Consider the following 21490-nt stretch of genomic DNA (forward strand, 5'->3'; position numbering starts at 1 on the left):
CTGAACAAAGGGCACCCATTCTGGATTCCATAGACGCCAGTCTTCGCGGATCGGGGGCATTGACAGATCATCACACCTTTCAGGGAAGATAGACAAATCTGGAAAGTCATCTGCTAATTAAACCTTCTGGAACTGTGAGCAGTATACAAAGCACTTGTCATGGTACAGGACCTGCTTCAGGGCAAGCCAGTCCAGATCCAGTCCAACAACTCTACTACAGTGGCCTAACTCAATCATCAGGGAGGCACAAGAAGTTACGCAGCCATGAAAGAAGTGACAAAGGTTCTGATTTGAGCAGAACATCATCTTCTGGCCATCTCTGCAATATTCATACCAGGAGTATTCAATTGGGAAGCAGACTTCTTAAGTCGTCAGGACCTACACGCCGGAGAGTGGGCTCTCCACATGGGAGTGTTTCAGCTCCTGATAAATAAATGGGGTCTACCAGAAAAAGATCTCATGGCGTCATGTCACAATCACAAGGTCCTCAGGTACGTGTCCAGGTCCAGAAACCCATCAGTAACCTTTGTGGATGCACTGGCAATAAGATGGGACTTCAAGCTGGCATATCTCTTTCCTCTGATTTCCCTCCCCCCAAGAGTTCTAAGGAAATTCAAGCAGTACGGCGGAACAGTAATACTGGTGGCTTCGGCTTGGCCCTGACATCATTGGTTCACCGACATACAGAATCTTATCAAGAGACAGTCCATATAGTCTTCCTCTATGGCAAAATCTAACGCAGGCTCCCTGCCGGCATCCGACTTACCTCGTCTGACTTTCACTGCGTGGCTCTTGAATCTTCCATTCTAAGAGCAAAGGTTTTTCCAGTTCTGTAATTCAAACCATGCTTAAAGCACGAAAGCCTGCCTCTGCCTGCATCTATTACAGAGTTTGGCATTCTTTTGGTCAATGGTGTTCCCATAATAAGTATGATCCTAAGGTGTTCAGGATTTCCAGGGTATTGACTTTTCCACAGACGGGGTTAGACCGTGGTCTCCGCCTGGCCACTTTGAGAATACAGGTTTCTGCACTGTCAGTCTGGTTCCAGAGGAAGATTGCCTCATTACCAGATGTCAGAATTTTTTTTTTCCAAGGAGTTATGCGAGTTCAGCTTTCTTTTTGTTCCACCGGTAGCACGTGGTTCTTAAAGGGCTACAAGCTCCCCGATTTGAACCTCTGGACTCTGTAGATTTGAAATGGTTGACAGCGAAGACACTTTTTCTCCTCGCTATCTCTTCTGCACGCAGAGTCTCTGATTTGGCAGTGCTTTCTTGTCTCCCCATTTTTTATTTTCACCAGGATAAAGCTCTTCTTCGTTCAAGGGAGGGTTACCTTCCGAAAGTAATGTCTCATTTTCATGTGAATGAAGAAATTGTAGCTTTTCAGGCTGCAGATCTTTCTGTAGGTGAAGCTTCCCTTGATGTAATTCTTGCTCTCCATATTTATGTGGGCGTACAAACTGTTAGAAAATCAGATGCTCTTTTTGTATTATATGGTTTTCACAAACGAGGATGGCCAGCTAATAAGCAGACTGGCGAGATGGCTACGCATGACTATGTCTCAGGTATACACACAGGCTGATCTCCCTGTGCCAAGTGCGGTGACAGCACATTCTGCTCTGTCTGTAATGCCACTGCTGCACAATTGTGTAAGCCAGCCACGTGGTCTTCTGTCCACACTTTTCTTAGGTTCTACACCTTTGATACTTTAGCCTCTTGGGATGCTTTCTTTGGGCGACGAGTTCTCCTTTCTGCTCAGGAGCGTCCCCCACCCTAGGGGAACTGCTTTAGGACATCCCCATGGTATCATATGGACTATGAAGAAAATTATAGTTATGGTAGACTTATCTAGATAACTCCTTTTCTTCGAGATCCATAGGGTCCACAGGGCACCCACCCTGACACACCTGGCTGCATGGGTTGTTTTTTTTTCAGTCACGGATTCCCTCATATTGTATAAGAGTTTTATGGTGTACGATTGCTCTTCCTTCTCCTCTTTCCTTCTCCTGCCTTGAGGCATCCTGGGACATGAAGCTAACTATTTGGTGCCTGGATCTCTCCAACCATAATATCCTTATGGACCTTGATGAAAAAGTGTTATCTAGGCCAGGGCTTAACAAATTTTTCTAAAATCTAGGAGCCAGGATGAAAGTGTAGGAGCCAGACCACCGTCTGGAGTTAGTGAGGAGCACAGCTCTGTGTGTTACGCAACTATTATACACACTATACTAGTCCACAAAATGGTCAGTTTAATGGATACAGTTAAAATGGAGGCCCCCTCACTGCTCTGCACAGCTCCCCTGCTCCACCCTCTAGTAATAACGGACCACAATTCACATATTACAATGGTGCCAGAAAGTACAACAAAACCCCCCCTCCCCTCATGGTTACACCACTATCCCTCTGAAGCCGCTCTGCAATCCCTGGCCACGCATAGACCCTACTACCGGAGAGCTCTATGCAGCCGGAGACAGGAGACATTAGACAGCCGGGAAGTACAGGAGGATCAGCATAGACTGGGACAGACAGCAGGGATCAGAGCAGGCCAGGGTGGACAGGAGTCATCAGTGCAGGACGGACAGATAGAGGCACAGCAGTCACCGCAGGCGACACTCGGCACATGCACTCCTCTAAATGATATGAACACCGCAATACTATAGGCACAAATCTCCGCCGGAGCTGATGAGGATCTGCTTCCTCCCTCACTGCAAAATCTAGTAGCCAGGCAGCAAAATCTGGTAGCCATGGCGACTTGGCCCCCGGGATTTGTCGAGCCCTGATCTAGGCAAGTCTACCATAACTCTTCATTTTTTTTTTATTTTTTTTTACTAGACATAATATTTTAGTGTTATTTATATAGCGCACAAATGTTCTGCAGCACTATACAGAGAACATTTAGCTAGTCACATCAGTCCCTGCTTGAGTAGAGCTTACAATATATGATCCCTGCCGGATGCATACACACTAGGGTTCATTATTTTTATTAGGAGCCAATTAACCTACCAGTATGTTTTTGGTGTTATCCCAATCATTAAGAGCGGTTGGTACTGTAAAGTCTTAACCATTTGGTTTATAGAGAGAAGTTGTATTAGGGAGGGAGTGCAGTGCTGCTGTCATTAATTTTTAGCATAACCATGTTCCACCGGAAGTACATTAGTGATCGGACACTGGTAATGCACAATATAAGAGGTCATGAAGACCATCAAAGGGATGTTCTCAATTGTAATATTATGTCATGAGAAGGATTTATAAGCTTGTGGCCATTGGGAAATGTTTTTTTTTTTTTAACTTTGTGCCGATAAGTCTATATATTTTATCCACAGGACTTCCGCTTTTTGTGCAGCGCACTGTAGCAAGGACAATCGTCCTGCAGGAGATCATTGGGAAGGGACGTTTTGGTGAGGTGTGGCGTGGGAAATGGAGAGGAGGAGATGTGGCAGTCAAGATCTTCTCCTCCCGGGAAGAGAGGTCGTGGTTTAGAGAGGCCGAGATCTATCAGACTGTGATGCTTCGTCACGAAAACATCTTGGGGTTTATTGCAGCAGACAATAAAGGTATAGTAGTGTCTTCTTGTGTACATGATGACTTTTGTTCAACATTGTTATCTGTTATGTGGTTTAATCACACAGTCTGACAAATAAAAATGTGTCGCGGTGTATCTGTTCAGTGATTAATGAGTCGGTACTTGTGTACTTTATGTACTCATTGCAGAGAGAACCCAATGAATGTCTTAAATGGTACACAAGTACCAAAAGTTGTCTGCTCGCCACGCTTTGGGCACGGTGTCTTGTTACGCTCGCCACAAGGTTATATTCCCCCTCTGTGCCCACTTGGATGGTAAGGAATGACGCTGGACACTGGCTGATGACGTCAGGGTCCCCTCTGTGAAGGGGATTTAGACATTACCATGATTGATAATAATGGAGAGGACCCTGACATCATCAGCCAGTGTCCAGCGTCATTCCTTACCATCCAAGTGGACATAGAGGGGGAATATAACCTTGTGGCAAGCCACCGAGCCCGAAGCATGGCTGCTCTTTCTACCTAGCAGATGTTATATTCTCCCCCCTGCATATACCTGTACTTCTGAAGTTTCCTCATAGACCTACAGATTTTGTTTGCTTTGAACATCCAGCTACTTATCAACCTTAAACTTGCCATCCAAATTTAGTTGGCTAATTTTGTTTCTTTTGTTTAACAGCATTGTTATACTTGAACTGTGTGTGACACCTATTGTGCCAGTGAATTTTACGGTGCAAGGCAATATTTATAGCTGGCTGGTGTCATTGATGCATCGAGATGTGTGTCTGATATGTACAGAAGAAGCATGAGACGTTTTAGGAACCTCAATTCTTAATCCTATGGGGTTTTCCAACCAGAAATTTAAAGTAGACCAGTCATTCCATTTTGATCGAATAGTAGTAGTGCAGAGAAACAGCCTAATTATAATATACAGCTATTTATACACCTGAAATATTAGGATAGATCTGCTATAAATACCCCCTTTGCTTGTCATAAATACTTTAGGCATTTTTTAAACTAACTGCTGGAGTGATTCCTTTCACACCGGCCTCCTATGATGATTCAGTGTCAGTGTACTGAATGCTGGTTGTTTGACGATCATAAGTTGTCCTGGAGTGCACCGTGTGCTTGTTCCTGCTAGCACATGGGATGTTCACACTCATTAATACTCATGTATATTCATAGCTGTCTAAAAAATGAATAACTTTTAAAAAGGATCGCATATAAAAAGCTTCACACACAGTAAATGTAACATTTATGTGCTGGCTGAGTTGTCTGTATTTTATATATTAAGTTATTTATATTGCACATACATATTGTGCAGCACAGCACTGTGCCATCCACCTTGCCCTCATGCTGCAATGTGTAGGGGGCACATGCATTTAAATTTCCATTCACCTTTACATTAATAAAATAATTGTAAACCGATTTACAATGTTTCAAATCCTCCGATAAATGGCATATTGAACTGACATTTGCAGACAACGGAACGTGGACCCAGTTGTGGCTGGTCTCCGATTACCATGAACATGGTTCATTGTTTGACTATTTGAACCGATACACAGTTACCATTGAGGGGATGATCAAGCTCGCCCTATCCGCAGCCAGTGGCCTTGCTCATTTGCATATGGAGATTGTTGGAACTCAGGGTAAGTTAAAAAAAATAAATAAATTTATTTCCAGTATTCCAAATTAGGAGTTCATATAGAATCATTTTATGTCTGCCTTGTTTTGTAGGAAAGCCTGGAATTGCTCACAGGGACCTTAAATCCAAAAATATACTGGTAAAGAAGAACGGCTTGTGTGCCATTGCTGACTTGGGTCTTGCTGTGCGCCATGATTCTCTGACAGATACTATAGACATCGCTCCAAACCAGAGAGTTGGGACGAAACGGTGAGTCATGTCGTGTCTTCCATCTGTGTTCTTAATAAAGCAAATGTTTCTGTTTGTAAATGTGAAATATAATCCAAAACCATTTACAGTGGAACTAACACACACCGTTAATAAAATTTGGATATATACCGTGCAATGAATAATAATGGTAGTGAAGAAATTTACAAACACCAATTTCAAGTCCCTTAATAGGGTGTTGGACCACTGTCTGTGCCTGGTTAATGCCTCAGTGTCTCCTGGCATTAAGTCTTCTAATGTCTGCAATAGTGCAGGGTGGACACAATATCCTTCTCCCATAAGACAGGTACTTAGCTGGCATCTAGTAGATGATGGTGGAAAACATGGCCTTGGGCGTCATTCCAGAAGATTCTATGAATTGGGTTCGTATCTGGTGATTATGAAGCCCATGACATATGGCTAACATCAGTGTTGTATACATGAAACCATTAGTCAACCCAGAGCCGGTTTAAGAGCCCATGGGGCCTAAGGTAAGATGCTCATTTAGGGCCCCCTCCTCTATCCATTCATGTCAAAATGCCTTTTCTATAGCAGTCCCCAGCCCCTTTCCACTATACCAGTGGTTCTCAAACCCTGTCCTCAGGACCCCACACAGGTCACATTTTCCAGGTCGCCCAGCAGGTGCACAGGTGTATTCATTGTTCACTGACATATTTCAAAAGATCCACAGGTGAGATAATTATTGCACTTGCAATTCTGTGAGGAGACCTGGAAAACATGCACTGTTTGGGGTCCAGAGGACCGAGTTTGAGAACATGTGCCCTATTTACTGTATTTACATTACTTGGTCTCTATGTGCTTACTACTTTTTCACTCACTTCTCTGCCCCACCAGTTCATCATTCATATGCCCTCTGCCTACAAGCATTTTCTCACATGTACCTCTGCCCCATACCTCTTGGCTCACATGCCCACCAGCTTTTCCCTCCTATGCCTTTTTGCCCACTTGCTTTTTTGCATGTCCCCTGCCCACCAACTTTAACCTCTGTACCCTCCTGCCCACGGGTTTTCTCCTTGCATGCCACCCTGCCTACCACATTTTTCCTCATATACCTACCAACCAGCTTTTCCCTCGTATGCTGCCCAGTGGTCCACCCATAGCCCCTTATACTTATATATGAATTCTCCACCATGGCTGTACAGGGACTGCCAGCATGTTGTGATTGTGGATACTCCACACAGTTAAAGCCATGGTGGGAATTCAACCCAAGACCTCAGGGCTGTGAGGCAGTAATGCTAACCATTATTATTGTTGCCCACCTTTACAGAGACACATACATATAGAAACACATACATGCAGGCAGGGTCACACATAGACACATACATACATACAAGCAGGGCCGCACCATAGGCATACATAAATACAAGCAGGGTCACACAGACACACATACATACAATCTCATACATGCATACATAGTCACACATACAAGCAGGAACATAAATGCATGCATACAGCCAGGATTACAAAACACACATGCTATTAAGTAGATGGATACATACATACCTTCCTACCCATCCACCCATAACTACAGGTAGGGTCTCACATACATACTATACATACACACACAGCCCCCTGAGTTTCCTACTCTTGTCGTCAAGACAATGTCCCAACCGCCACCATTGTCTGTCATATCAAGTCAATTGGTTTTTACAGTACGCTGTACCACAGTTATAACAATGACTGGAAGCTGACATATGTCAGTTTCCCTATTGTTGTATTTTCCCTGTACAGCGCTGCAGAAATTGTGGCGCCTTAGAAATCTATTATAATATAAAAACATTTTGTTTGTTTGTTCCAAATTGACGCAAAAACTACTGAACCAATTTTCATGAAAACTGCATCATTTTGTAGTGAAACTCCTAGAAATAACCTGCACTTTGTTTCATCTCGATGCGTCAAGTTAAAGCTGAGCAATAACAAACACAATTTATTGACATTATCAATGCAAGAGATAGGTGTGGCAGCATGTGCGCGACAGTTGAGTAGGATAGGTTACATAGCAGTCTGTGCACAGGGCACACAGTGACATTGGTGTGAGCAGTGGGCGAATAGGATAGGCTACATAGCAGTCTGTGCACAGGGCACACAGTGACATTGGTGTGAGTGGTAGGTGAATAGGATAGGCTACATAGCAGTCTGTGCACAGGGCACACAGTGACATTGGTGTGAGTGGTGGATGAATAGGACAGGCTACATAGCAGTCTGTGCACAGGGCACACAGTGACATTGGTGTGAGTGGTAGGTGAATAGGATAGGCTACATAGCAGTCTGTGCACAGGGCACACAGTGACATTGGTGTGAGTGGTAGGTGAATAGGATAAGATACATAGCAGTCTGTGCACAGGGCACACAGTGACATTGGTGTGAGCGGTGGGTGAATAGGATAGGCTACATAGCAGTCTGTGCACTGGGCACACAGTGACATTGGTGTGAGTGGTAGGTGAATAGGATAGGCTACATAGTCTGTACACAGGGCACACAGTGACATTGGTGTGAGTGGTGGGTGAATAGGATAGGCTACATAGCAGTCTGTGCACTGGGCACACAGTGACATTGGTGTGAGCAGTGGGCGAATAGGATAGGCTACATAGCAGTCTGTGCACAGGGCACACAGTGACATTGGTGTGAGTGGTAGGTGAATAGGATAGGCAGCTGCCACCAGTTTGTATAGCACTGCTGGTCACATGGGCCACTCCCGCGACAGGACCTCTATGCAAAGCAATACAGCTAGAACACCTCACATAAAAAATGTTGTCAGAAGCAATATTTATCGTGGGTGAAGCCACGGGTAACAGATAGTAAATGATAACAATAATGTCCGTTGATCTGTCGGATACCCTTTTTTTTTTTTTTTTTTTTCCCTTGCTCTTCAAATGATTGTGGTTTGGAAATTGCGATCCAGGTGTATGCTCATCCCTTTGTTGTTACCCTTTGCTTTGATGGTTTTCCTTTAGCGTGGATGGTTGTAGAACATTAGCAAGTTGAACTGTCTCAGTCACATACAGATTTTTCATGTGTACCAGCAAACAGCCCTCCTCCAAAGTCACTGGTCTCCTCTTGCAAACATGCTAGCCATAATTGTTGGTAATCGACATTCTTCTACATGATTCTATCCATGCTGGAAAGATGTCTGCTTAACATAAGCACAAGCTACACCAGTGCTCATCATGCTTGTCCCTCACTTATGCAGATTTATATTTTATTTGCCCAGTACCTGTGTGATTTTGCTCTCCAAGTACTTGAAAGTCATTATCTCTGTGCTTTGCTTAATTATGATCATTTAAAACTTTTTCTTCACAAATTGTATTTAAAATGTACCTTAAGGGAGAGTGTGCCAGCTAACGTTGTTCTTTGTTTCCATAATGCAGGTATATGGCTCCCGAAGTGCTGGATGAAACTATAAACATGAAGCATTTTGACTCCTTTAAATGTGCAGACATTTATGCTCTGGGATTGGTGTACTGGGAAATTGCACGTAGATGCAGTAGTGCTGGAGGTATGTTTTGGATGTTAATAGAAGGAAATACTTGTCATATTTGCTCTGATTATTCAGGTTTCAGGAAGGATTAAAAAGTATGTGTGAGATTTCCATTTACACTCCTAAAACAAATCATTTATCCTAGTCATTCTCCCAAGTTCCAAATAAAACAGTTGGGCTGTACAAACAGTAGTGCCTGTATATATCGCCAGCAGTAGTGAAATACTTCTGACAGTGTGTCATGGTCTACACATTTCCCTGTGACACCGTCGGTAATTAACCAACATTTTCCCACAAACACAGCGAGACACCTTTTTGAATGTCTAAAGACCTGGCTTGTGGGGAGTTATTCGAGGACAGCAATTGAGAAACCTTGGTCTATTGGGATTGATTTCCATGTATTATACTTTACATTTACTGCATGGATCTAGTCTTGTTTTTACCACACACTTAGATTACAGTACAGAAAATGTTATTGTTCCTTATAACGTCTCTGATGGGATCACTGATGATTAAGTTCAAGAAAAAAAATAATCACCCTTTACAAATAGGGTATATGTTTATACTCTACCACGTTTTATGATTAGAACTGTTTTATTCCTTTGTATGGCAGACCACGCATTAGTATTGTAGTGTAGTATTAACATTACTAGGGCTTTTATGGGTGTGGTATAAGATAGACAGTAATTAGTTAGACAATGTCTAGATAGACACCAGATGTTAGACAGTCAATAGTTAGACACAGGCACAAAAGGTCGACAGGGTCAAAAGTTCGACATGAAAATGGTCGACAATTATTATTTTTAGTTTTTTAGCCCTAATCTTCACCCTAACACTCCCCTTGGTGCCTGACCCCAACCATCTGGGTAAGTGCCTAACCCTAATCCTAAAAATAAAAAAAATGTTGACCATTTTTGTGTCGATCTTTTTCATGTCGAACTTTTGACCCTGTCGATCTTTTGTACCTGTCGAACTTTTATCCTTGTCTAATTATTATAACATCTGGTGTCTATCTAGACATTGTCTAACTAAATACCGTCTGTCTATAGTCCAGAACCTGGCTTTTATTTGGGTGGATATTAACATTATATATCAAATAGTTCCATTCCTCCAATTGGAAAATTGTTATAGTTAAATATAGAGCTGTCTCTAGACACCACCTGTCGTCCCAGGGAGGATTCTGTGCAAGTGGGGTGTTCAGATACCCTAAATGACAACAACGAGAGGCTGTAAGTGACAGGTTTTTAGATTGTTGCTGCTTACTATAGTGCATAGCTGCTATCGTTCATTAACGTAGACTTGAGCGTTTAGATCAACGTCTATTGACCTAGGTTTTTTTTTTTTTTCATCCATTTTGATATTGATAACTATGTCATGGAATTGTAATGAACTTCATGCAGGCACATTTAGCAATTGGCTCTGTGATCACTCATGCCACTTCACAGCGATCCTGTTGTCTCATATGCTTGTATTGATTTTGTGACGACTAGGAACTTTGTTTCTATTTTCAGGATTCCATGAGGAATATCAGCTGCCATACTATGATCTTGTGCCGTCGGATCCATCTATCGAGGAAATGCGAAAAGTAGTATGTGACCAGAAGTTACGCCCTAACATACCCAACTGGTGGCAAAGTTATGAGGTAAAAAAGTCAATATAAACAGATTAATTTGTCCTGTAGCAAGAAAGCCCATGGGTTTACAGTCCTTAAAGAATTCCTTCTGACCAACTTCAGAAATGTAGTATTTATTTTATTTTAAACAGTTTCTTATATAGCGTAACACATTCCGTTGTGCTTCACAATTGGAACCCTTAATAGAACAAAACTGAGTAATAACAAACAGACATGGAGGAAGGAATGCCCTGCACCCGGGGGGGGGGGACTTGGGGTTAGGCTAGGGGGGGGGATTCGGGGCAGCCCCCCCCCCTCTCCCGGGAGGGTTAGGTTAGACTGCGGGGATGGGGTGGTTAGGTTTAGGCACTCCTAAGGGAGGGTTAGTTGGGTCCGGCGGTCATTCATACTGATCCCGGATAGAAGAAGATTTCACACTGGAACAGGTCCCAGATGGAAGTTTGCAGCAAAAATATACTTGTAAAAAATTATTTAAAATTATTTATTATGTTTTTATACTTTTTTGACTAGGCTCTTCGGGTGATGGGGAAGATGATGAGAGAGTGCTGGTACCCCAATGGGGCAGCTCGCTTAACAGCTCTGCGCATTAAGAAAACACTGTCACAACTGAGCATACAGGAAGATGTGAAGATTTAAAGTCGCTACCAATGCTCCTGAGAAAATGTGGAAATATTCATACAAGCTGCCATGATGTAGTACATAAGTATGAGGCCTACCTCAACGTTTCTTCCCAGACAACTGCCAGTTGAACAATGGGACCTTTTTTGGTCACAATGGAAGAGAACAGCACACTAAATTAATTCTAGGTTTGGGTCTGAAACAAAAACCTTTTTTCTTTATTACTTTTCCGTTCTTTTTTCCTTTTTCTCAGCATGAAGATATGGAATCCGATTCAGGTGATTGCCGCATTGCCTGATCCCCATGTTGGTTCCCCCTTTCCATCTGTGTAGGATAAAGTCCACGTCACATACCTTGTTCCAAGTGGTTCAGGGTAAGGCCCAGTGCACCAGACCATGCTCATCTATAGTTCAGGTTGTAGTGAGCAAGCTGAGCCTTCTCTTGGGTTTACCTTAAACACAAACAAGGAGACTCCCATTCAAAGGATTGTGGTTTCACAATTCAGGCTTTATACAGATTGACATTGGAGCTTGAAAGCAAACACTACTATCCACATAGACCTACGTCCATGCATGTGCAGGGGGGTGTGTGGCTATTTTTTGACCTGTGTTTTTGTAGGTGCATACGTGTACATGTAAGCTTGTCTGCATGCGCCAATGTTAAGCTCCATGTTTTAGAGGTGTCAGTATGTAGATCACCTAAATGACACTTCATGTAAAGTTTGCATACAGGGCCACTTGTCACCTTAGTTTTTTTTTTATTTTTTTCAAAACAAAGCCCAAAATCTACGCTTGTTTGATCATAACACTAACCATCTGCTTTCCTGAAAGAATAGATTCATGCTGGCAAAACCTATTGGCAATAGAATTATTTCAATAAAAGACCCTCAGCTTGCGCTGTCCGAGCGGATTGGGAGCGAGGAGGACAACCTGCAAAAACCCATCATCGTTTGTAAATGAATCTCAGGTGTCAAGCATTTGCCAACAGCAGGGATTTTAGATGTTTGTGCTCATTAACTAGTCCGGCATTGGATGGTGTCGATCCTTTCTCGCCTGCCTACTGCAGGAACTGAAAACGAGAGCTTTGTCTTCAGCCGCGGTCCAGCGAAGACTGCTCCGGCCTCCCAAGCCAGGCTCCAGCAAGCGGCCGGGCGGAAGCAGGGTTTGAATTTGAGTGACACATCACATTTTAATACGGGATCTTAGTTGAATGGGAGAATTATTTTGGTTCAGCATCTACAGTACAATAACTCTGAAGCCATAACTTTTAACTGGAGTGTTTTTGTTTTCTTTTTAATTATTATTGTTTTGCAATGTTTGGGGAAGGGCCGGGAGAGTAGGGATTTTAACTTTTTTTAAGTATTTTAATTCTTTGTAAAAAAGAGAAACAACAAAAAAAAATCAATCTCTATATATAAATATATACACACATACATAAGTATAAATATTACCTCTCAGTTTATTGTTTGTATGGAGATCACAACAAAACCAAATGCGCCAAGCTATATTTACACTGGAACTATTTGTACTTTTCTTCTAGACGCTGGATTGGTCCTCATGGTTACATGTCACGTTTTTATAATGCCATGTTGTCATTGTCTGTTTCTTCAGGTGTACACCATTTTTCTGTGTGTATCCTTCAGGGGTTTTAGTGACGTGTCCAAAGTTATATAAATATATATATATATGTTCTTTTTCTGCTTTCTGTGCAGAACTGTTAATAAACTCCCAGTTATCTTGTCGGAGGTGCTTCTCAGCCTCACACAGCTCACTAACATACTAATGTGGAGCTGGCTTGTGCATTAATGGGGTGTATGTAAACATAAAAATGTTTTGAGGGGGGGGGTCTGTGTCAGTTGAGCTGTTGTATTTGTGTAAAGCATTTGCCATTATTCGAATACTGCTGTGCAATTTCTAGATGAAACATTTACACACATATATGCAACATACCATCTTCCTCAGTTTAGAACATTGAGTGATGCTCTTTGGGAGGATGCGATAGGCTGGCATCGCCTATTGAGATGATGTACTTTGGAAGCCATTTTGGTTACACATCTTGCGCTTTATCTAGCAGGAACGGTTTTAATATTTCCTCTGACATGTAGGCTTATTTATTAATATAATGCAGTGTGCTGTAACCCATAGCAACGAATCAGGTTCTGTTTGCCTAGCAATTTATGAAATGAAAACGAACACCTGATCCATTATTACACACACACATTGCACCATATTCTTAAGTACGGCCTGTTGACTTAATTTAGATTAAGATGATAACATCTTTAGGGAGGCATATTTTGAGCATTAAGAAGATAAAAGGAATCTTGCTGCAAAGCTTTCATAACATAACACTATGTATTGTGCAATGTGTTCTAATCCTGTCACTAGCACAGGGGCATCACACTCAAGACTGGTAAATACCAACCAAAATAGATGCTCTATAGATATACACTTGCACAGTAGTAGCACCTAAAGCATTACATGACAAAAGAATTGTGCCCGGCCATGCTGTTGTGGCTCCAGTTTGGCATTAAAGAAAGAACATGTTCTGTACCTTTCTGGTTTTTTGTTTTATTTTTTTTATATAGATGATACAAATAGATGACTGAATGTTCTCTGCCGACTTAACTTCTTTATTGGTTAAATCTTCCTCGACTTGGAGGCCTGAGATGCACAACTAAGACTGCTTATGTTTGCCCTCTTTAGGCCAACTTTGTGTGCCAACCCTCCTGTCAGCAAGAGTTCTAGCCACCATATTACAGTGTCTTATGCCATAAGCAGGTTCCTTATCACCTTTTAGCTTTTTTTGAATTTACCTTTTAAATCTCAGTGGATATGCTAAACTTACATGGTCAATCAGAAGACCACCTAGCCGACTGGAAGGTGAAGACCACAACTTAAACATTTCTTCCATTGCTTGGTCACCTTCATTCAGTGCCTATAGCGTAAGCTAGATCATACTGGGCAATGTAACCATCCAGCTATGTTTGAGGTATATTTTTACCTTTTGTTGACAAAATACTCACTGTTTTACGTAAAAGGCACTTATCTTGGACAGTATTCGAGGTATTTATCTTATTTTTTTATTTTTATTTGTCCGATTGATAACGTGCCTTGTTCACCTGTTCCAAATCATCTCATCTGCATCCTTATGGGCTTTAATTTGGTCGCAAAATGCATTAACTTTTATAACCACTACATTAATTATTGAGAGGTAATCTCTATTTTTTTTTTTCCTCTTTAACATCAATGTGGAATTATTCATCTCAGACTGCTGTGGATTTTTTAAAGCGAAATATTGATTTGCTAAATCACCTTTCCGTGAAATAAGGGCCCTTTTTATTTTATGTACATATGGTGACTATTTTCTAGCTTTCGGCTGATTGGTAGTTTTAGGCCATAAGCACATAAATTAGTGGTGGTAGAATTACACCCTTTAAGTTGAATTGTAGCATGTATTCTAATCATTTCTCAGGATGTCCGAAAAAAATGTTTTACAGTAATCAGAAGATAGGTACATAATCAACAGGGACAGCAAAACTTCTCATGATTTGTATTGTCTGCTCAAATCTGCTGAAAATAAAGGGGTTTACACAGAACTTCTTTTTTTCTAAAGCAGTTGGGTATACACTGAATTGTATGATGGATGGAGAGGTTTATCTACTGTACAGGTATGGCATCTTTTATCCAGTGACCCACTAGTCAAAAAGTACCAATAAGAAGGGAGGAACAGAAGGCTTGCAATCATAATGGCTGCTGGGAGATAATGTATATTCAATGCAGTCACTGGGAGAATTGCTACACTATGGGGTGAAGTGTGAAATTGTGGGGCAAGACTGATCACTTTTTAAATGTGTTTTTAATGGATTTTAGTTATGGTGCTCAATATTATTGGACGCATGGGGTAAATTATGCAGAAAACATAGATTCCCCAAATGTTCTGGATAAAAGATTCCACACACGTATAATGAAAGTGAACATGTTAATCTTAAGTGGACCCGTTACTTAGAAACAGTTGTGACAACCATTTTGTGGGCTGAACAAATGTTCCTAAGAATTCAGGCAATCATTTGCATGAACCTTGTGACATCACTTTGTTCCTAGTAAATTGATAGGCCTACGAAAATGGCTGCCATGTGTCTAGCTGATTGGCACACTTAAATTTTATTTGTATGACCTTCATAACTTGCATCTGAGTTGGTAACCAATTTTTGAGTTAATATTTTTTGGGGCCTTCAGAGGTCTTCCACAATTTTTTGCTGCCCTTGATCTTCAAGATAGTAATTTCACCTAAGGTGCAGAATGGTGAACTCAAACGGCCTAAAACAGAGGTTTGCTTACCTTGAATGTATATGCACCAAACTTTTAATAATAATAATTAGCCAAATGATGGCAAACTTGTGATTTATGTAGCTGGGTGGCCTTTTTTTATATTTTAGATTTATTAATCTATATGGCTCATACAGAAATTATGTTCTGAAGGTAATACAAGCATGTTCCTTTTCTGGTATAGATGGCCAATATCAATCATAAAATGCAGTGTAGAGCTATTGGTTTTTAAAGCAATCCTTCCAGAGCCGGTGAATGCCGTGATGAATTGTAGTCAGGTGCAGACATTTGCTGCCGATCTGGCTTGGCAGTGTTGGCTCTAGAAGAGATGAGTTTGGTACTGCTCTTATCTACCAGGTTTTCATTGTATTGGAAAGGACTGTAAAAGAACCACTTAGACACTTTACCTCCTCAGTATGCAAATGTAAATACTTGTATGATAGAAATTTTTTTGTTAATATAAAAGAAGCTGTCCAATTTCTGCTGTACATTAAAAATTTTGTTTTATTCATGTTACCTGTGTGTGTGTTTTCTTGTTCTGTTTTCTAATGCTTCTAGCATTCCATAAACCTTAAAGATTTTAATGTGCTTGGTAGTAAACTGAGCCCAGGGGGTATTTTATTTTTTCTAAAGTGCAGATTTATAGAAGTGGAGGTGCTGCCCATAGCAGCCAATCAGATTCTAGCCATTATCTTCTAGAAGCTGCTAGATAAAGAAGTAGAATCTACTTGGTTGCTATGGGCAGCAACTCCACTTCTATAAACCCGCAGTGTAGTAAATATCCCACCAGACCTCTCCCACTCGGTGCAGGACGTTTTCAAACAGCTTAAAAATAATGAAAATACAAGTCCCACATGTGTTTTGTGACCAGATAGAATATACAGGTCACAGTTTATTTAATCTAATTTCTTAGTAGGTATGTATACTATTTCTTATAGCACTCAACTTGCAGATACATGAACATGGCCATGTACAGATATGTCTAACAAGCAGGACCCTTTCCAGCATTCTAAAAGTGCCTACACACTAGACGACTCGCAAACGATGTGATGCCATCAACTATTCCCTTGAACTGTCTGGCGCTCCCGGACATACTATATCGTGCATAAAACTCTGCAATCTGACCAATGACCTGCGCCCAATCATTAACGAGATTGCCAGATCTTACTGCATGTAGGGGAAGGTCTGAGGATATGACCCGCAGGGCCACGCATCATTGTTCGTGGACACTGCACGATTTGACGTTCCAATGTGTCTGAATCGGCCAAATCGTATAAAGAATCATCTACTGTGTACCCAGCTTAACCCTCCATAAATCTAATTTTTATATGTAATTTGTTGCTCTGATTGCTCCAGAGTCTATGCTGTTTTTCAAATGCACACTGGTAATAACGTCCACACGTACTAAATGGCAGATCAGTTAGTCGCAAACTAAACCCTGTGGCCATAAGTTTGTTGAGTTCAATTTGAAGTCCCTTTTAATGGAGATTTCAGTGGAAGAAATCACTGCTATTAGTTTGCACATCCAGACTAGGTGAGAAATATGAAACGCTTTATTATAATGTAAAGATGCCATTACATGGTTCTGATACACCCTTCACAATGAATAATGTATTTAAAGGTGTAAATAATAAAATATGGCCAATAATGATGTAATTTTTTCTGTACTCTTTTTTTATAAAAATCAGAACAATTGGTTTAATGGTGTGGGACATGTATGTTCAGGGTTTTTTTTTTATTATTATTTCATATGGTTGCTGTATTGAGAGTGCATCATGGCAAAGTATGTATATGCTGTTATTGACCCCCACATGTATGTAAGGCCTTCAGGTATTTCTAAACAATATAAACTTATGTTGGAACTCACATAAAAATGAAACACTTGGTTTGTTGTCCTCATCCTGTTCAAGGTTGTGTTAACATGTTTGGTGCAAAACATAAATGAGATTTATTCATGTTTGCCCCATTTCCATATTCTTGCTGCTTACACTTCACCAGCCGCCCATTTTTTCATGTAAAAATAATGGAAGGGGCAGGATTGAACATAAGAGGGTGGGGGGCACAATTTCTTAATTAGGGTCTATTCACTCAATGCCATGTGGAACACAATTGTACACACAGCCCTTCTGTTGTAGTTTTGGTCCTTACGTATAAATGCACTTGCCATAATAATGGCTTTTCTTGTGTAGTTGTATTGCCCACTCCATATGTAACTTTGTTATGGAATAATGACCCAAAGAGAAGCAATTACACTCTGATCATTCTTTTTCTTCCAGTGTTGTTGTTCTATAATGCATTGCCTACTTGTATATTAAAACTATACTAAAAGAACTGAAGGAAACCTGATTTTCATAAGGGATGTCTTGGCTCTATCACAAATACAGCTGCCATAATTTCTATACATTTCAATCACAATCTTTTTTTTTTTTTTTTTATACTGAAGTGCAGTTATATAATTGCAGCTTTTATGTCCTAAGTTAAATCACAGTAATCTTAGGCCTTAAGTACAGTTGCATGTTTTGTACAATCGCACCAGCATACAATTGAGTCATACAGTGGTTTTAAATCTAAGCCAATTTGACACTCCCTTTGTTTTATCTGCCAGTGTGAAGTGGTGGTCATCATGTACCAAGTAGTAACAGTGTTGCTCCCCAGTGTGTTATAACCACTTGTGTGTAATATTTCTGGTGGTCCTAAAACTTGGTACTTACCAGTGCCTATTCTATTATACTCAGTAGTGCAAGACACGTTGATCCCAAAAGCCAGGTGTTCATGGTATATGTCAGGATGTGATTGGAGAAACATGGACCAAAGACATCATCTTTGGATATGTACAGGATGCTGGAACAGAGTGAAGGGGTTTCTAATATCAGATCAACTGGGGTATGACAGGTGTTAGCGCTTATCTACAGGTTAGAGAAATACAGCAGCAAGTGCCCTACTACCTGTGTATATACAAAACATGCCCTTTAGAACAAGGCCTAACTTGGAGCTCAAATGAATTTCTCTTTCAATTTTACAGCACACCCATATAATGTTTGATGATAATGTCCATTAATTTTATTTATGGAAAATCTGGATCATTGTGGCAGGATGGCATATTCCCTGTAAAGCGCTGTAAAATGTGTGTGCTGTATAAATAATGACCGCTTTCAGTTAAGAAATATGGCTGCTTCTGTTGCCTGAGCTGCATAACATGCAGGAGTATGTCTGTGGGTATACATTTTAATTATCCACATACTGAAAAGAAGGTTGGACTGAAATATTGTTCGTCAGAGAGAGTAGATAAGGTGTAATGGCAGAGAGGAGGAGTAGATACCAGGGTGGTGTCCCAGGAGACATAAAGGAGATGTGATAAGGTGGCAGCACAGAGAGGATGAGTTCCAGAAGAGAGAAGAAGGGAGAAGATTCTGGGGCAGGGAGAAGGGATAATGCTAGGACAAAGAGATGGGTTCCCAGAAGAGCGAGAAGAGGGGAGGGGCATAGAGGAAGGAGGAGAATGTAGATGGTACCAGTTCTTAGAGGAGACAAGGTGGCAGAGCAGGTAGGAGGGGTCCCAGGAGAGAGGAGAATGTAGATGGTACCAAGGCTGAGGTAAGAGGTTCCAGGAGAGGTGGCAGGGCACAAAGGAGTCCCAGGAGAGAGGAGACATGAGAAGGTGGAAGAGCAAAGGTGTACCAAAAGAGAGGAAGAGTCACAGGAGAGGGGACAAGGTGGCAGGACAGTAAGGAAGGGTCCCAGGAGAGGGGAAAAGGTACCAGGGAGGTGTCCCAAAAGAGATAAAGGAGATGGGACAAGATAGCAGAGCAGAGGATGTCCCAGAAGAAATGAGAAGATTCCAGGGTAGGGAGCATGGATCCCAGAAGAGAGAGGTAAGGGGTAAAGGTGGCAGGGCAGAGGGGTTCCCAGGAGACTGAGTAGAAGGGAGGGGACAAGGCATAACATAGAGGAGGTAGGAGAATGTAGAAGGTACCAGGGCTGAGAGCAGAGGTTCCAGGAAAGACAAGGTGGCTGGGCGGAAAGAAGGGTTCCCAATAGAGTGAGTAGAAGGGAGAGGCCCAGTATAGAGATAGAGGAGCACGGACAAGATGACAGGAGAGAGAGAGAGAGAATGTAGAAGGTACCAGAGTTGAGGTAAGAGTTTCCTGGAGAGGAGACAAGGTGGCAGGAAGGAAGGGTCACAGGAGAGAGGAGAGGGACAAGGTAGCAGGGCAAAGAGGAGTCCCAGAAGGGAGAAGATTCCATAGCAGGGAGAAGAGATCCGAGGAGAGGGGGCAAGGTGTCGGGTCAGAGAGGAGGGTTCCCAGGAAAGAGAGGAGAGGTGACAAGGTGACGGCAGAAAGGAATGGTGCCAGAAGAGAGAGGAGGGTTTCCTGGAGAGTGAGTAGAGGGGAGAGGCCTAGGTGAGAGGTAGAGGAGCAGAGAAGAGGGGTCCCAGGAGAGAGGAGAATACCAGGGTTGAGGTAAGAGGTTCCAGGAGAGGAGGCAAGGTGGCAGGGCAGAAAGGAGTCATCTCAGGAAAGCGAGAGAGGAGGGGTTTCATGAGAGAGGAAAGGGGACCCAGGACGACAAAAGAAAAAAAAACACTGCACAATACAGGGAGATAGCGAGGCATTGAAAAAGAGATGGGGGGAACTATACACAAAAGCTATTGACCTGAAGAAAGACAAGTACAAAATACTAGTATGGTAAAAAGTTTTGAGGTTGACACAAGTATTGGTTTTTACGTAGTTTGCTGCTTCAGTGTTTTTAGACCTTTTTGTCAGATGTTGCTATGGTATAGTGAAGTAAAATTACAAACCTTTCATAAGTGTCAAAGGCTTTTATTGACAATTACATTAAGTTTATGCAGAGAGTTAATATTTGCAGTGTTGACCCTTCTTTTTCAAGACCTCTACAATTCGCCCTGGCATGCTGTCAATCAACTTCTGGGCCACTTAATGACTGATGGCCTCCCATTCTTGCCTAATCAATGCTTGGAGTTTGTCAGAATTTGTGGGTTTTTGTTTGTCCACCCGCCCCTTGAGGATTGACCACAAGTTCTCAATGGGATTAAGGTATGGGGAGTTTCCTGCCATTGGATGCAAAATTTTGATGTTTTGTTCCCGAGCCACTTAATTATCACTTTTACCATATGGCAAGGTGCTCCATCATGCTGGAAAAGGCATTGTTCGTCACCAAACTGTTCTCGGATGGTTGGGAGAAGTTGCTCTTGGAGGATGTTTTGGTACCATTCTTTATTCATGGCTGTGTTCTTAGGCAACATTGAGCCCACTCCCTTGGTTGAGAAGCAACCCCACACATTATTTATTTTATTATTTATTAACAGTTTCTTATATAGCGCAGCATATTCCGTTGCGCTTTACAATTGGAAACATTGATAGAACAGGGTAATAACAGACAGACAGACATAGAGGTAACAGGGCCCTGCTTGCAAGCTTACAATCTATAGGGAAATAGGCATTGATACACTAGGATAGGTGCTATATATTGCAATTTGGTCCGGCCAGAATGCAGAGTTTCTTGGTGGGCTGTATGATCCAGTCACACAGGGATGTAGGCAAAATGTCGGGAGTATGTGAAAGAAAGACAATATGTGAGGTTATGTGTGGACTGTGAGAGGGGATGTAATAAGACATGGAAGCTATGAAGGTTATGTGGTCGGTTCTGGAATCTGATAAGCTTGTCTGAAGAGGTGAGTTTTCAGGGAACGCTTGAAGGATTGAAGAGTAAGGGTAAGTCTTATTGTGTGTGGTAAGGCATTCCATAGAGTGGGTGCAGCCCGAAGAAAGTCCTGTAACCGTAAATGGGAGCAAGTAATGCGCGGGGATGAGAGACGCAGATCTTGTGCTGAGCGGAGAGGTCGGGTTGGGAGATATTTTGAGATGAGTGAAGAGATGTATGTTGGTGTAATTCGGTTAATGGCCTTATGTATAAGTAACAGTATTTTGTATTGAATACGGTAGAAAACCGGCAACCAATGGAGGGACTGACAGAGCGGGG

At 41.8% G+C, this 21490-nt stretch overlaps 1 protein-coding gene across 1 annotated transcript in view; it reads left to right on the forward strand.

Moving 5' to 3' along the window:
* ACVR1B (activin A receptor type 1B) overlaps nt 1–16003 on the forward strand; it is a 65732-nt gene extending 49729 nt beyond the window's left edge. Inside the window, exons 4-9 of the mRNA XM_088446057.1 lie at nt 3323–3553; nt 5003–5170; nt 5259–5415; nt 8802–8929; nt 10423–10553; nt 11055–16003. Of these exons, the coding sequence (XP_088302183.1) occupies nt 3323–3553; nt 5003–5170; nt 5259–5415; nt 8802–8929; nt 10423–10553; nt 11055–11180 (941 nt within the window). The 3' untranslated portion in view covers nt 11181–16003. The remainder of the gene's footprint in view (nt 1–3322; nt 3554–5002; nt 5171–5258; nt 5416–8801; nt 8930–10422; nt 10554–11054) is intronic.
* The last annotated feature ends 5487 nt before the right edge of the window (nt 16004–21490 follow it).

Source organism: Taudactylus pleione, unplaced genomic scaffold, assembly GCF_031769625.1.
Source record: "Taudactylus pleione unplaced genomic scaffold, aTauple2 ptg000005l, whole genome shotgun sequence".
Classification (NCBI taxonomy): Eukaryota; Metazoa; Chordata; class Amphibia; order Anura; family Myobatrachidae; genus Taudactylus; species Taudactylus pleione.